The sequence below is a fragment of the Diuraphis noxia genome, unplaced genomic scaffold (genome assembly GCF_037042655.1).
Source record: "Diuraphis noxia isolate RWA-SAM2 unplaced genomic scaffold, SU_Dnox_SAM2 contig0003, whole genome shotgun sequence".
Taxonomy (NCBI): domain Eukaryota; kingdom Metazoa; phylum Arthropoda; class Insecta; order Hemiptera; family Aphididae; genus Diuraphis; species Diuraphis noxia.
In genome coordinates, this window is record NW_028301713.1 from 41,260,888 (window position 1) to 41,280,293 (window position 19,406).

The 19,406-nt window shown below is 30.5% G+C and overlaps 1 protein-coding gene across 1 annotated transcript in view; it reads right to left on the reverse strand.

Moving 5' to 3' along the window:
- Positions 1–19,016, reverse strand: part of LOC107170168 (uncharacterized) — a 38,451-nt gene extending 19,435 nt beyond the window's left edge. The window contains exon 1 of the mRNA XM_089224119.1: positions 18,244–19,016. Within this exon, the coding sequence (XP_089080245.1) occupies positions 18,244–18,790 (547 nt within the window). The 5' untranslated portion in view covers positions 18,791–19,016. The remainder of the gene's footprint in view (positions 1–18,243) is intronic.
- Between the last annotated feature and the right edge of the window lie 390 nt (positions 19,017–19,406).

Sequence of the window (19,406 nt, forward strand, 5' to 3'; positions counted from 1 at the left end):
AAATTTATCGTATAATACCTAATATTGAAACCATACGATCGTATCGGACACAATATGTGAATGATGCAGGTAAAAGCGATAAACTCAAACAGATTTCATCTAATAAAACATAAATGACCATTTTTTTTTTCTTTTGGAAATTTTCGTTTAATATATTACAACCGTTGCTGTTAAATGATAAACGAGAATGAATAAATTAAAAATCCAATGAGTTATGTAACATAGATACCTAGGCATAGTGTTGTGTATTAAGTCCTGGACGCTAGATCTTGCTGGACAGGTATTATTTAAAAATAAACGGTTTTCGATTTTTATCGAGAGGCTATTACAGTATTAAGAAAATAATCTATCTGTAAATTAATTTGTATGATTGAATAGATTAAAATTTCAAATGGTTGAGGACATTACAAGTTTCAAAAAAAATCAAAATATAGCACTTTTCTAGAAAAGTTATAAACAAAATTACAGAATTTAATTTAAATTTCAAAAGCATTTTAAATTTAATCTTGGCCATAATTGAATATATTTATACAAGATTTGTTGAAACTTTTATATGCGGTCAAATAAATCACAATTACATGCTTTATCCATGATATGCTTGCGCTTAGGAGCAGTGTTTAAATATGTATATAGAGAAATCATGTACCCTTTGTCATTTTTCACTTGACTATACTTGATGCTATGACGATGTTACAAATTATATGATGTTTTATGTTTTGTATAATTATTAATTTCTTTATTATTCTAACGAAACGTTAAAAAATTAATTGAAAATTTATTTGTTTTGAGTTCCTGTATAGAATGCATTAATGACCCAATATCCAGTGGCAGGGTTAATAATTTAATTTTTAAAAAAATGTACCACAGAATAGTTTGATTTATTTTATTAAATTATACTGAAATAGGAAATTCCGAACTTAATATACATAATAGTTAAATACTTAAATTATTGTGACATAATTCAAATTCAAATATAAAAAAATATGTTTTTTTTTTTAAAGAAATGATAGACTAACTTAAGCATAGAGTACAATGAAGTCTATATTATAGGTATCAAGGTATTAATATAATTTTTGCTTAGTTTGTAAAGATAAATCTAGAAATCCAATATTTTTCCTGATAAAACGACGTTTAAATAATACATAGAAAAATTACCTTATACGTATAATTTAAATATAATAGTAAGCTCAATCCTGTAGAACTAGTAAATTATATAAATATTATATTATATTATACTAATTTATTGATGGATGTGTATAGGTTATAAACTATAATCAATTCAATATTAGTCATTACCTCATCACGTAAAAGTTGTTTATAAATTTTATCTTTTGGGAAGTAGTAACGCCATACCTATAGGCTATAGGTACAAAATAAAAACATTTGCTGTACCTCGTCTACAGAAATATTGCAGTGCACGCCCATGGTCATAATAATTTCATCTGGCATAGATCGATTGATGATTTAGATAAAAACTATGAATTAAAGTTATTATATATTTATATCGTATTTTATTAGCTATATCAGCTAAAATTCATATTATGTGCTTAAACGATGAATTGTTTATGAATCTATAGATTTTTACGTGGCATCTCGTCTGATATTTTAAAATTAATTGTTCGTACAATGATGATAAATGGAAATAAATTGGTAGCCGTTATCGAATATATTTCCGTCTAGACATCGAAAGTATCCGTGAAACTATTTAATTTAACTGTCGACCTTTGGCACGGTCTATTCTTTATTTATACATCGTTTAACGTTTATTGGCGGTATACCTATCTTTTTCATAACACCATTCCGTATGCTTAATTAATTTTATTATTATACAATGTTTTCAAATTTTACGAATTTTACTATTTTTTTTTTCTATAATATATCTATCTAAATAAAATAAATGCATATTGGCTGTATACGCCAAATGGTCTAGAAACATTCCATAAAATGTACAACAGCCAATAGTGCTCACTTCACAACAATCAACACAGGGAGTAGGTAGGTAATTTATAATTTTATAATACAGAATCTAGCTAAAACCATGATAAAAATGTGATGAATTTCAAGAGGTAGGCATTCATACAAAATTATTCTATCTAATTTAAAACGTTATCAAACTTTAAATAAAATGTAAGATAAATGTAAAATTAACAAAAATATTTTGATGAACTTATTTATCTTTAATAATAAATTATCGGTAATATATTCCAAGTATTTCACAGTACTAAACCAATTGTAATTTTTAAGTTGAATTAATTTTTAGCCATATATACCTTATTATGAATTATAAATAGATTTTTTTATAGCTAAATAAATATTTATTTTAAAATTTAGGTAGGTATAGGCACAATTACAAATTTAACGAAGTTAGACTAGTTGGGGCATATTATACTAGAATGTAATCGTATCATATTTTAGAGATCCTTTTGTTATTCAAGAAGTAAAATTATGCATACAATTATTTTCCCTAGAAGTTAAATCATATGTAGTTTTTAAATATTATACTATTTAACGTCATACCTGGATAGCGAAATGTTTTCAAATAATTAATCCATCAGAATTATTTCAAAGCTAATAAATGCTTACATGAAATACATTTTACGTTTCAAGTCAATTAATAAATGTCGATACCATTTGATTCGATAAAAAAAAATATATTTATAGTCATTTACATACGTCTTCACTAATAACTAATTAGTTTATACTCTATAGTGTATGGGATAGAACGTAGGTCCACAAATATTTTTATCATGTTTGTCAAGTTTACTTACTTATTACATTCCCAAATTTTATTACCTTATCTCAATAAGTAATATGATTGCTTAAAAAATGTGATAGTTAAAAATAATCGAATTTTAACAATATTACTACATTTACGAAGTGTTAAATTGTTCAGGCGTTAGATACCAATAGTTTAATAAATGTATATTATGTTGCCTATCTAAATCCTAATGCATTTCATACTTTTTACTTGATAAAAATGTAGGAACGATGACATGAGCGCACATTTTTTTTGAAGGATTATGACTTATGAGTAGGGCTAAGATTTATATGCAATAAAAAATTGTAAAAAATGTATTTTATTTACCAAAAAATGCAAAAACAAATTTTTTTTATTATTTATATAATTCATAATTTATTATTATTACTTATTATTAGCTCATATTATTACATTAAATATTAGTTTAATTAGACGTAACTTGGCACTTTCACTTTGAACTTTCGGCATACTGGACACTGTTATTAAAACCATTCAAATTATTAAGTGTAAACGTCCGCATATTTACGCAACACGACGTACTAATACAATTATTCTCTGCTATGTCACTGTATAATAATGTGTAAGTAATTCTACCAGTCGTCCGACCGACCAACGATAAGGTAACGAACGGATATTATCCGACCTAAGATAAAATAGGTAGTATTCATGCTATATATTTACGAAAATTCAACGGATAAACCAAAAACTGTCGGTTTCGTGAAGTACCATTTAAAATTAACAATAGCTTATAAAAATTAAAAAATGTTAGTTGAAAAATATCAAATTCTAAAAAAATGTATGAATATGCAATTATATGCATTATGTCCAAAATATGCGAAAAAAAATTGGTCCTATTTAAACGAGAATAAGCCAAATCGTGGACAAATCTGACAACCAATCATTTTGGACTAAAGGAAAAAACATACAAATGCATATAAATCTAAGTCGTGGTCATATAAAACTATTTGTAAGGGTAATTAAAAATACGTACTTTATGTGCTTACAATATAACCAAACAACGATCGACGAATAAAGATTTACAATAGATATTAAATAGACACATAAATATTTAGCTTCAATTTCTCATCAAAAATTTCTGGGAATCAACACACAATTTTATTTTTTAAATTCCAGCATTAACAATTTATTATAATAAACCTTATACATTTTTTAAAAACTTTTTTGACCTTACGGGGTACCGTCATTGGGCAACTTCCTCCTCCTGTCAATCAATCACCATCACATTTATACTTATTGTATAACTTGTAAATTCAGATTGTAAATATTAAACATACTTTCTATAAGAAATTCTAACGTTATGTTATAAATTAGCAGGGTCACTTTGTAATTGTTTTGGTAAAATAAAAGTTTATCTTACCAGGTAAATTGACCAGGTGACACTAAATTATAATAAATACAATTAATCATTTATAGCAAAATATATATTTGGATACTACATACGAATACATTCTCTGAAAGAAACTAAGAAGTATTTATTTTTTAAATTGGATAAGAACATAACGGTGGTCAAAATGTAAAAGGTTGGACTAGAATACTTATAACAGGTACATAATTTATTCATATGAATGTACAATTATGTAACATATTTCCTATTTTTTTTTTGTGTTTTTAGAATTTTCTTATATTGTAATTTTGGAAACAGCATAAAGCTCAAGAAAAAAAGGTCCTGAAATTTAAAATTTGAAATTTGAAATATTAAAAAAAAATAGTTTCGACAAAATAATGAAATAAAATGCTTATAATTTGTTTAGATATTATCCAAAACAAAATGTCCATATACATCCTTAAAATTTAAATCCTTTAAATATTTATGCGTCTAGTTGTATAGCTACCATACGCGTTAATAGGTTTTTTAATTTTTTTGATCATTAACTATTTTAACTTTTTTGAATGTCAACATACTTTTTAAATTTTATATCCCGAAGCATAATATTATCCGCTGTATTTAGATCTATAAAAATCAAATTTAAGACAAGATAAGTATTTAAAGTTATAATTAGCGGAGTATAGTGAATCAACATTTTACGGGAAACTTACTTATCTCTGTATCACTTTAAACGTTAAACACATATACTTATAAGTTTCAACACTTAAAACTGATCTCCCAAATTCGATTGTTATACATCGAATTATGTATTCGAAAAAATATTCTTTTTTTGGAAAATAGAATTGAAAGGCAATTTGTGATAAAAAAAATTAAAAATTATAAAGTTAGGATATTATGGTAAAAATTTAATTCGTTTTAGAAAATATTTGTTTAGTAACGATTTAAAATTATGTAAAACAACGATTTTCAAAAACGTTAATAGTTTTGAATTAATGAGTAGCTTATAGGTATGCATCTTACATTAAATGTATCATCTGAGTATAATTTTAAATGACAATATTATTTATGTGGTAAAGAGAATATTGTATCATAGATAGTTGGTACTGTTATTGTAATAGGCATAGGGTGATAAAATATGTGCATCGGTCGGTGACTATGGCCCGAGGATGTTCCTGATATCATTCTGGGGCCGGAGCAGGAGTTCCTCCCAGATGACAGGTCAAGGAGAAGGCGGATTGAGGCATTGGCGGATAATCAGAGGATAGCGTTTGGCATGATGGTGAAGACAATACTTGGGCTAAAGGAGGAAGCAGAGCGCTCCTGACAGGCGGGTGGACAGTTAGGGTAAACTTTATTATTTTGTGGGCCAAAGGCCAGTTTTTCAGGGTGGTTAGAGGCCCCCGCGTATACAAAATAACTACGATAATTGACGACGAATAAACGATACGGGACCTGGTGGCAGTATTGTGTTAAACATTTCCCACCAGTTCCTGGTTTTTTGAACCAAAAAAAAAAGGGTGATAAATATATTGGGGGTAGGGGGTCTGAAAAAACAATTAATTATAATGAAAAAAAAAACACTATAAACTAAATGAAAATAAGACATTCTGGGGGCTAATATTCTCACTGGGGGCTAAGCCACTCTAGATACACCTATGGTTATTGCGCACGTTTGATATCATATACATATAGAACTATTTAAAAGCGAATGGTTTGGTTATAGACATCGTGCGTGGACACTATTTTACCACGTACCTACTTATATAGTTCCTATAATGACATAATGTACCTCTATACAAGGCAGCAGGGTCAGCATGAGGGGGGGAGCAATCGGGGAAATTGCCCCGGGCCCCGCGATTTTAAAATTATAATCAAGGCCCCGCAGTTCTTAAATGATACTAATTTATACTGTTCAGAGGTTAGTTAGTTTGGATAATATGTAATGTGGCTGTTATTTATTTTGCCATGGGCCCCGCAAATCCTAGCGCCGTTCGTGCAAGGCAGAGCCTAAGTAGGCATCCGATGGACTAGGTACAGAATATTATTATAAATAATTCGATATAATATTGTACATTTAAGCGCGTACCGCGTATTATGTATTTATTATGCTACCTATATTATACATTTGTATACAGTATGTTATTTGGTAATCTATTACTATAGAGTAACTGGAAAGGAGAGGGATTTATGTGTTATTAATTTATTATTATCATTATTAAAATATTATTATGGGCGTGATTGTGCGCGATAAGGCGGCAGGTGATTTCCGTGACGTCATCTGATCTGTGCCGCCTCCGCCGCCGACTGTGTAATATAGCTTCTGTCGGCGGCGAGGATCAAAGAAGCGGCATCTTAGCGAGTTCAAAAGGAATTACACGCTAAACAATTAGAGTACTCTCCATACACGTATATATTATATTATTATACTATAAGCCTCACTTTTGTATTATTTCAAGGGTAACACCGAACTGGTTTTTATTATTATCATCGTCATCATCATCATCATCAACATCATCATCATCATCATCATCATCTTCTTCACTGTCACCATCGTCGTTCCCTTCAAGTGGGGCTTGGGGTCCTCAGTAAGGGCTAATGAGCAGGAGGAAGGTGCGTTTCGAGTAATGAACTATAATAGGTCAACAGTATAATAAATAATTTTAAAATTAAAATTAAACATATTATAGACCGATTCCATAAAATGAGTTCCATATTTACCCTATGACTTTTGAGCACGTAGGGCACAGGACTATCAAGGACTTTAGCCAGATGGAAGCCCCGAATAATATAATATCAGCAAACTGCTCAAGCTTACTTAATTTTGTGCACTTGAAAGAACTAACAACATCAACCAAATAATTAACTAATAAACTATAAAGTCATCACACAAAATACGCTTTTCATATTTTTAATCAAATTTTTTTGGCTTTCTAAAAGGGTCACTAAGTTCTGTTTGTGGTAAGTTCTAATGGTCTCCCATTACCCCTGCAAAGTCTAAGACGGCTTTGCGAACAATAGCTCGGATAGCAAACGCGGTTCCTGGGAAATTATCAAAATGGACATCGGGATCCATCGATAACCGGAGTGACGTAAGTGCGTAGGGGAATATTCACAGTTTGAGCGAAGTTAAAATATTTTGACGTATAATTGACAAATATTTTTAAACTTTTTAAGTACTCTTTGAGTTTGATGATTTCAAGTTTCTCCCGTAGGCTGTGGAAAATTTTCGCAATATGGCTCTAGTCATGTGCTGGATATGGTTATCTTTATGATTCTACATGTACTTTCAATCACAATAATACAATACAATACAATAATCGTATGATCATAAACTGCTGAGACGCCAAATGTTTAAGTAACGGTAATATTTTTGGTAGGAAAACCATAACGGAAGAGTCGAAGAGTGTAAAAAAAAACCCGTACAGCATAACGTTACAAAAACTTCAACGCCATTTTTCGACCTCAAAGACGAATTTTCAATAATTTGTGTACTTATTATATACCTAATATATAATATTTTCAATTTTGTATTTCTGTTCAAGCTGACAGCACTCTAATACAACTGTACTACTATGTAATATTATATTTATGTAGATTTATTAAAAATATACTTTTGGTAAACATTTCAGTGAATTTCAGCAAATTGTTTGCCGTCTACGTGTACTACACGTGAGTTCGTTTTACTTAATATGTACGTATAGACATAGAACAATATAGTATAATAGTAATATCTTCCTGGTGATTAGCTTAGAATTTCTAGCATAGTTGCACGAATGTATAGAAAAGCCACCAAATTTAGTCTAGGCATGTGCTGTGCCTGGAAGATTCATAAAATAATAAATAAATACGTACACATAACGTGATTATAATAGACACATGTAAACCTGTAATATCTGTTTTTCATTTCGAAAATTATCACACGCCCCAACTGCATTATATATATTATAATGTTAGATTTTCACCATCAACGATAGATCCATCGCATGAACAAGTTAGGTTATAATATATTATATGAAAATTACCTACTCGTACCTCACGTGACGTCGGTAGAACCAAATATAATCCGCATTCCGCGGTGTTTTTTTATACACGTCATTATTGTAATGTAGTTAATATTCTTAATAATAACATAATGTATATTAAAATAATCTACATTCTATACTATAACCTTAATTTAGCTTATCTATAAAGCTGAAAAGTTGGTATGTTTGAACTTTGAACGCAGTAATCTCAAAAACTACTCAAAAATACTCAAACTATACTCAAAAACTACTCATTGATACTCGGAGGGTATATTTTCAAGCTTAATTTTTAACTCTTTTAGATTGCTATACCTCGTTTATGAAGATAATGTAGTATTCGTTTTATTTGTTGTAATTAAAATATTTAACAAAAAACAATATTTATGTTTTTAGTTTAAAGATTCAAAAACTAATCAACTGATTTTTTTGAAATGTTCAGGGATTATTTTTAAAGATAAAATAAAAGTTTAGAGAAGAGTTTGAACTACGTTAAAACATATCTCATGTGTTATATGCCTATATAATACATCCTATCTGTGCAATGAGTGAATTGTCCATCTCAGTCAAATTAGTCTACAAATCACACACTATAGCATATTATATATACTGATTACATTTTTCCAGTGAGTTGAGGTAGAGTATTTACGTTTAATCATTTTCCCTGGAAATTAGGTACAGCTAGTAAAGTGTAAAATCAGAAAATATTACATTCTTATATTATGTACCGGGTTTCCGCCGAAAGACCTGCGATGGCTGATAAGGGATTTTATAGACTCCGACGTTTCAACATCGATTCCGCCAAATAATATTTTTTTATGTTGATTCCGCCGACTGTTTATTAAACAAAAAATGGTAAGAACATTTCAGAAAACAATTCAAACATTGTTATCTAAAAAGGACAATATTTATTAAAATAATATAACTCAAAAATCTCATGTCCTCATAATTTTAAACAGATTTATAAAATATCACATTCAAAATTATAAAAAGTACAGTTAATTTCCTGCAATTTAAATGATTATCAATAATTGTTGTAAATAATAATATAAGTAAAATATATAGACATGGAAAAAAATAGTGGTTTAAAAGCCAGTTTTATACAAGAGAATCTATTGGTCATATATATTTCATATATTCTACTTTAACTTATCTTGTTACGAGTGCAAATTTGTAATTCACAAATATTTAGCGGATTGATAGTCAGCGCCTAATGGCGAAATCAATATGTAACAAAATTCGGTTGAGACGTGGAGTCGATACGCGGCGCAATCAATAGATTTTTTACAGGTAAATAGGTAATTTCGGCACAATTGATATATGCCGCCGATAAAATAGCAACATATAGCAACTATAAAAGGTACAATCTGTCAAAAAAATCATTTGCTCATATATTTAACATGCATTACGCATACGATTTATTATTCATGATGTATATATATTTCGTACGCTTCATAATAATTATTGGTTATAGACAAATTGCCGTTCTAGACACCGAATGTTCACTGCAGTGTTAACATTCGATAATTAACTCCCATTAAAAACGATCATATGTGCATGGAAAATTCTTAAATACTTACGACGACCTTAAATTTGTTGCGATATAAAATATTGTCACTGCAATGCTGGGCAGTGCATGTAGTGCGCTAGACTGCAGCAGTTAAGACTTACAACAGTGAACTGCAGTTAAGAGGATACCACATCCGCATATTGTGTTATCTCTGTTTAATAAACGTAAAATATAGCGAAAAGTGTTTTGCGCGGGACAACTTTACTTCTTCTGTAATTATAGTAGAATTACCAAAATTCCACAGCGCATTGGGAAGAACTTTATATATATCGTAGCATCGTTATTATTTTTTTTTTTTTGATAGCATTAACTTATAAATTTTAATAATTAAATGAAAAATTAAAATTAAAATTGTATTTTTAACTTCAGTTGTATTTATGCTATCAACAAAATAACGATGGTATAACACAGAAGTTCTTACCTATGCGTTGTGAAATTTTAATATTTCTACTATAATTACAAAGGTAGAATTATATTTGTCCTGCGCAAAACATTTTTTGCTATGTTTTTCATTTATAAAACAGAGACAACACCTGCGGGTGAGGTGTCCTCTTAACATCGCGGTAAAAATATTGAAACTATTTTTTTTGCGTTGGCGTGACGGGAAATTTATAAAATTAAAATTGTACGGCGCATGTGATACATTATAATTATCGTCGCACTTGTTCAGGTCTCCCACCTTCACTGATCGAAAACGAATGATCCAATATCATAAATTATTTTGATTTCAGGAGGCTTGTCAGTTATATGTATGTATTTTTGTTGTTTAATTACGTATAGTTGACGACATGTTTTCAATGTTCAAACGTCGGTACCGACAGAGTATAAGTGTAAAATACTAAAATGTTCTTGGATGTCATTCGCTCATTCAATTCAGTAATTTTTTAACATTCACAATCTAAAGAAAACTACAATTGCGATGTCTTTAAATACAACTTAACATAATATTATATATATACAAGAACAAATAGTATAGTATAGCGTATAATATACAGAATAGATTACGAATTAAAAGCAATTTAGGCACCATTTATAATTATTATTTTCATTTTTATAACATCTTTAAGAAAATCATTAAAATAATTTAAAAAAAGGGTTTGGTGAGAATTCAAAAAAATATAAATTTCATTTAGATGTTACTAGTGAAGTTCATAAAAATCTTGTAGACAAATATTTGTTTAGAAATGATTATATTTATAAAATTGAACGTTTATAAAAGTATTTTAATGACGATAGATATTATACTATTTTGGTACTTGTTTGTTATCGCCCCGCCAATACACCGAATAAAATTTATTGCCCCGCCACTCTTGTTTGTTATCGCCCCTCCAGTACATCGCATACAATTTATCGCTATTGCTAATCGTTTGTGATATATTTTAGAAAATGAGAAAACTAAATTTTATCATTTTTATGATAATTTTCGATTAGTTCGTTACAATAATTTGCAACAAGTGGGATTCAAACATAATACTGTAAACCACACGTATAATTTTGTCGATCCGGACACAGGGGCTCACACCCAACATATTGAGAGGTTGTGGGGTTCTGCTAAATGGGGCAATAAAAATCGTCGTGGGACTAACAGAAATTTTCTAGAATCATATTTGGCAGAGTTTATGTGGAGAACACGTCTCGGAAAACAATACGCATTTGAAACTATCCTCAAAGATATTTCCGAATTCTGGCCTCCATTATAACTATATATTCATAATATATTTTCTACATTTTTCTACATATTTTATATTTTATACATTTTTGAATTTAAATTTTATACTATACATTTATATATTTAAAACTATTAAAATAAAATAACATAATATTATACATTGAAATATTTTTTTTTATTTATGGAGGGGCGATAACAAACAAGAGTGGCGGGGCGATAAATTTTATACGGTGTACTGGCGGGGCGATAACAAACAAGTACCCTATTTTTGTATTGTTACAACCTAATGCACTAAGCAATAATATATTTGACCAAACCGATCGATAGTTCGTTTTTTGTTTTAGATGAATGGAATATAATTTAGTAATGTCGCAGTGACGCGTGCAGAATGAAGAAAAAAATTTCAACGTAATACTCACATAAAGGGAACATACTAGGTAACCGAAAAAAATTGTATTCCTCGTGTCATCACAACTCATGTTTTTTTATCGATAAGTTTACCAGCGTGCGTACAATAATATTACTTAATAACTCAAGTACTAAATAAACAACAGTAATATATTAATCTTTAGGAATAACCTTCATTAGTGGTTATTAATTGATAATAATTTTTTGAACGTCATAGTAATTATGTTCTTAAAAACTAATAATGTCAATCAATACGTTTTTGTTTTAGATATATCAATATGCAATTAACAATATCTAGTTAATAAACATTTTTACATTTTTCCCTTGAATTATATTAAATAATAGAGCATGATTTTACATAATTGAGAAAATAATAATATTTTGAGTTATACATACAATATGCGATAATATTGCAACACATGCATAATACATAATATACCTAACTACTCAATTTAGTTGGAGACAAATAAATTATTGTTATATTAAATAATAATTACATTATACAGAAGTGCCCAGACTAAATGTGGTGTGATTTGATTACGGTCTAAGAGTTTCGTTAATTTTGTTTTTTTAGTATTCATATTGTATTACTGTCAGGATAATAATATTATATTATATTATATTATTAATATACAATAGTGGTGGTCGACGATATATTTTTAATAGTCGATATCGTATTTATTTTTCCGATATCGATATCGATTTAAATTTTTATATAATTTATAATTTAGATTATTAAAAGCATATTAAAGTATATAATATATATTATATTAATATATTATGAGTGTAAATTAATTATCAATTATAAATTATTTTGTACAAACTGAAAAGTATTCATTGAGTATTTATTCAAAAAAAATAAATTGTTTTTAAAATAATTACGAGGTCTCGCTGTGAGTTAACAACCGGCAATGAATTTAGAGTAAATTGTTTAGTGTACCTAGTGAACTATTTCTTTGAATTATATCGCAATATGCTATAATTCATTATCTAGTAAATAAAAGTTATAAAAGTGAATATCCATCAACTTTTTGGTTCCGAGCCGATACCGCGGTATTTTCGATAATTATTTTTAGATATCGATATCGATATATTATTCGGAAAATACCCACAATATCGATATCGTTGGCCAATAGTAATAATACAATATTCATTGTAGCCTTGTAGGACGTAGAAATACATAATATACCATTATAATACCTAATTATGCAGTACGCTATATTATATAGTATTTTGTACATGTATTATGTATTTTTGTCTAGTGTCTACGAATTATTGAACATCGTCACAACATGTATCGAATCCGTTATATTTTGTAAGCATAAAATAAGTACCAACTACATTTTATATAAAAAAAATCGTTTTTTTTTTTTTTAGACAACGAATACAACTATAAAAGTGTCGGGCAATAAAATTAATTGAACAGGATTTTATTATAAAATAGTATTATCCATGCCTATTATATTTCATGACAATAATAACAGTTTATTTATCATATTTATATGCATGAGAAATCAAATACGACGAATACAAATAATACAAATGCTTATTTAAATGTTAATTTTACAGATTCATGTTGTTTTTTTAATATTATGTAAAATATTTCTTGATTGCCTTTTTAGCATATTTAGTACATTTATAAACCTTTAACGTTTAATGCCATAAGACGCAGTACATTTTCTTTTGTAAATGTATGTGTAGTTTATTTCACTTGTTATCAATATAAATATATAATATAGGGTTAAAGTGGGTGTAATAATAATAACAATAACAAATAATAACCTACACGTGAGATCAAACGCAAGCCCGCCGACATATTTTTATTTTGATACGTCATTTTCAGCCTACATTTCAACGACGGAAATCTGCATAGTAAGACCATAATTATTTTATTATGTGCTTTTATTACATTTAATCATGTGGTTCCTATTTTCCTAAAGAAATATAGAGATAAATAAAAATTACTTGCATACTTCAATGTATTTTAATATGTATATTTATATTGTGCATGTATAACGCGTGTATCAATTATTTAATTATCACGGAGAGTTGAAATATTTCCATGTAAAATGTTCAAACCTTTATGATCAACATTAACACACTACCAAATACAAAAAATTGTGTTAACTAAAATATTGATCTGATCTAAGTTGTATATAGTATAGCGACTAAACAAACAGGCCTTAAATCATAAAGAGTTTTACATAACTAAACGCATTTATATTACTAAATGACTTTTTTTTTATATTGATAACTAATAAAGTTAAGATTAATATTTAAAAAAAGTGTATATTCTTACCTGTAGATTATTGGCTCTAATAACATAGCTATAGTGTATACTCGTATTTTCAACAAATATATTATATATAGAGGGTATCCGCACATATTTACCATCAACAATTAAATAGAAAATTAAAACTAACTACGATGCATTGGTGTGTCAATAATCAATTTTCATCGTACCAATGCATATTTTATTATGTTATATTACATTATTATGAAGGTATACATTTAAATATTACGTGCTTATAATAATTCCGATTTACGTAACTTAAACACTTAGTAGGTATTATATACCTTTAATGTATTATTTTGTTTTTCAAAAATATTAACATGCATATACTAGTACATACATATACTATATAAGATTGTATAATCAGAAAAAATTAAAAATTAAAATAATTTTCTGAAAGCAACGGTTCATAATATTCTACTGTTGTTATTTTCGCTATGATAATATGATATACCCACCTAAACTAACCGTGGTTTTTCGTGATTTTTGAATTTTGTGCGTCAGTTTAGTGTATAAGTAATTTAGTGCGACAAATGCCCATAATTCAAATTTAATACCTACAAGTAGAACAAGTGTAAACGCCACTGAATATACCTGTACCTACAACATGGACACCTGCCATGGTTAGTGCAGGTCGTGTGTGGGAGTCGCGAGTCTAATGTATTACCTTACCTATTGGCAATAGACTATTGTCTCTGCATTGGTATGATAAAATTTTTTAGTGTCATCTCCTTGAATAGTGGTCAAAAAGTCATATTACACAAATGTCAAAAGGTCTCGTACCAGTGTGCCAAAATCTCGGAAAAAGTCGAGTAAGACGCGTGTACATAGATTATAATTTATGATAGTTATAAATATAAATTATGTTAAGCGATAATAACATGTAGTGATCGATGGACATTTATTGAACAAAGCACCTATGCATGGTTCACTATGAAGTCCATGGGCAGCCAATGAAAAATAATAAAGATATCCTGATAAAGTGTATCATATGTGTATAGAAGATCTTGTAAAATATCGAGAAGGGCTCAAGTAAAAAATAATATAAATATTTCTTTTATAGATACTAAACAATAATATAAAAATTGTCCATACATATTTCTCTTACAATACTTGTACTAAAGTACGATATTTTTTTTTCAAATTTTTAGTAAGGCTTTAACTTGAAATAAATTATTTTGGGGAACTAATCTCTCATTAGCCTTCCACTGTTCTCCGTCTTATATATCTGTACTATAATATTATTTAGATTGATTGGATTGCTGCAAGGTTGACTCCTGTGAGATCAGTAAAAATAGTTTCATATTATAATATAATGCTACATAGCCCGTGAACAAATAAACGAAATTTTTTAAATTAACTATCATATATTATATTATCAATATTAGGATTAGTTTTATATATACTTATATACAACTATATAATATACATCATATACATTAAAATAATTAGTGTCATATAATCGTATATATATCAAATAAATGATAATAATATTTTGAGTAAAATCGCCACGATTCTAATCCAAAAAATTTTATGTAGGAAAATGGATACCTAGTAACAAGAATATTTATTGCTCTATTATAAACGCGTTCAACATCATAATAAAAAACCGTATGTCGACGTTCAAATACACTAAAACGTCGTTTTGTTTTTACGTCTCCGATTGTGGCGTGGACGAGTGCACACGAAATAAATGGCGGGCCTTGTTGGGCCTTAATGGGTGGGGGGAGGAAACGTTGGGTATTATAATATAATATAATATATTATAGAATAGGCAGGCAGGCACACACACCGACGCGCGGTACAATAATATACTCAAAGTATAATAATAGAATAATGACGATAATAATAAACCTCGAGCAAGCGGGGTGCCGCCCCGCAATCAGTAGGAGCCTAAGTTTATATGCTAAAGCAGGTGCGCGCGCACGACGTATAATATATACATAATAATAATATAATATTATGTCGTCGGCCCGTAGTAAAAACAGAGACGTATATACATTATTATTATTATATTATATATTTAAAGACCGATCGGCAGTGTCGGCGTCGGCGGCGGCTCACAAAGGCGCGGGATCAGGGCGGCGGCGGTGGCTGTGGCGGCACACATCAAAACCTGTTGGCTCGTGGCTAACCCCCCGGCCCGCTACCACACCGTTCTTTGAGGAGCTTTGCCGGTCACCGGACGCCGCCGCTGCCGTCGGTACAAAATAATAAAAATAATAATAATATGTAATATAATATTTATAACGCGCGTCGCATAGAAATACGGTGGGAAAAATATAATATTCGTCTTAATACAGTCCATATTATTATAATTTTGAACAATAATAATTGTATCATAATCAGTGTTTAGTATAAAATTATAATTCATAATTTTGACGTCTTTTATATGACATGTTATTTTATACAACCATAGACATCCGTTATAGAATTTACTACTGACGGAATCATGAATTTCGAATCTGCGTAAGTGTGAAACACGCATCAAGATAATATTATTATAGTTGACACCGTGCCGCAGTATTGTACGCAATTTAGACCATTATAATATTATCGCACTGGGTGATCATAAGGTAATGGTACAGTATGTCAATATATTGGAAAGTTGATTGCTCTAATTCTAAATATAATGTAAACATTATATTGCAGTTTTTTTATAATGCAATATGTATGAGTAATATCTAATAGGCAAAAGCTCACTTTTATCTCATTATTCTAACGTTTAAAAAAAAATTCGATAAACGTATACAATTTTAATGTTCTTTTAAAAATTTGAAAATTGCCATTTGTTAAAGATATTTATTTATTATATTCTGATAAAATAAAACAATTTTGAAATTGAATGAATTTCGAAAAAATTATACAATTTCAAATAGTAGAGCGTTCTTCGTTCTTTGGTATCTATTATTAGAGCATAAGTTGCTAGAGTGTGAAAACGAAGAAGTATTTAAAAAAAACCATAGAAATTTATAATATATTATGTTGTATTCTAGAAAATACAATTTGCTTTCATGTATTCAAAAAATGTATTTTTAGCGTTTTTTGATTTTTTTTAAACCATGGTTAAAATAAGGCTATTAGTCTATTTATTAAATTAAAGAATTGTACTAAAACATTTGAATTACATTTTAATTAGAGCTATTGACTTTCCCATTAATTAACATACCTGTAATTCAAAAATAAAAATATAGGTACCTAATTATTTAGTTATTTGAATTATTCTGCATTTCTTTAAAATCAGAAATTACAGAAATTCAAAATATATTTGCACAATGCAACAGCCAACAGCTGATAACAAATGAAAGCTTGATTCGTATAAACATCATTCGAAAAGAATTTTAAAATATACATTTTTCTAATAAATACATGAGTTTGGTTTAAAATATATATCTGGTGGTTTCAAGTTTACGGTAGGTAAGACTTTAGTTCGTTCTTTTTCAAAGATCAGTGTCTCATAATATTCTACTGACATGTATAACCTTAAACTTAGCATGATAATATTATGAATAAAATTGTTTTTTTTTCTTATAAAATGTTAGTTGTAAATACTTTTTTTCAACTTTGTGTTTTTATAGTTTGCATTATGTATATGATTTCATATTTTCATTACACTATTATTATAAAATAGTAGCTTTTATCGCACTTGTCCAATTTTACATTTAACTTACAAATTAATCAAAATATAGTATATTTTTCATAAAATTGTAATATTTGCTTATATTATTATGTAAGTATGTCCTAATGAAAATGAGTCATTATCTCAAGAAACATTGATGACATGGGCGTTTAAATCGTCAAACTTTAGGGTCTTGGCGGCTGCACCTTAATATTAATGACAATATTGGCGGCAGTAGGACAGAATTCAGTGGCGAGAAAACATACCTACAATCGTCCTCGTAATATTATATTATCATACAGCAAAACCTCCCCTTAAGCACACCTTTAAATAGCGGACGTTTTTTTGGTAACATACCGCAGACCCCCGAAAAGTGGGTAATATAATATTTTCAGTGACCTAGTGTTGGTGGTATTTATAGGTTTCGGTGTTGTACTATAGGTATATTAACAGGTAGTAACGAAAGAAAATTATTAAACTAGTTTTTGCTCAAAGACTAACAGATTGTACAATATATAGATATTAATTAAATATATTACGTATTCTATTATATGCGCACCTGTGTATATGCCTTCGGTGTCTTCGCATTTCCACACGGTCACGCCTACATCCACGTAGAACATGAACACGGGGTGGCCAAACTTGTAGGCGGGGAACGGGTCAAGCACAAGGAACGCGTCGTGCGGCTTGCCGGTGAGCTGCGCGTCGCTGTCCAGGAGTACGGCGACCACGGTCTCGTTGCGGGGCAGCAGTCCGCCGAAGTAAAGGCGCACGTCCTTGGCTGACATGTCGGAAAGCTCGTGACACTTTACCGGATCGTATGCCTCGTAACAGTTGTGCGCCACCAGCCTGGTGAACGCCAGGTCGGCGAGTTCGTACACGACGTCCACCCTAAGAGCGGCGGCGGCGGCCGAGACGGCCGTTTCGGTGGTTGTAGACGTACCGGGGGTGGATGGGGAATCGTCCGAACCGGAATCGTCCGAAACGGAATCGTCCGAAACGGAGCCGGAATCGTCGGCGGAAACGGAATCGGTGGCCCAAACCAACAGCAGCACGGCCAACGCGGCAGCCGCGTAACGTCCAAGTCGCACCGACCTAGACATCATGACGACGATGGTGATAATATTATGTGAGCGATCTCGTCGTGTGCGAGACGAAACGTTATTCGACGAGTCGGTGATGGAGTTCGATGGAGGTCTGTCGGATTTATTCCGGTGGGTGACGACGGCGGTGGTGATGCGATATGGGTGTGCACAACTGCAGCGGTCGGTCGTAACGGTTCGCGTGGCGGTATGCTTATGCGGCGGGACGGCGACGTTTTCTGGCCGGCCAAGGGCGGTGCGCGCGCGCCGGGAGGAGAGGTGGTGGTGGGAGGCGAAACGTCAAGAGTTATAATACACATTATATTATATTATGTTATTATTATTATATATTATTATTATCACAGTACTCAGCGTACGTTACCCAACCCCCACCGCGGCCGTGGTATATGCACTACCCCGATTCGGCCGCGGACCCCTGTCGTTGTCGTGCCCGTGTGTGTGTGTGTGCGTGTGTGTGTGTGTGTGTGCGTGTGTGTGTGTGTGTATGCGCGCGCGCGCGTGTATAAGTGTGCGCGCGCGTTCCGTACAGAGGCGGAGTTTCGGTTTACATGCGCGGCGAGAGATCAAAGGAGCTCGCCGCCGACTCGTTAGTGGGGCACACACACACACAAATCACCTG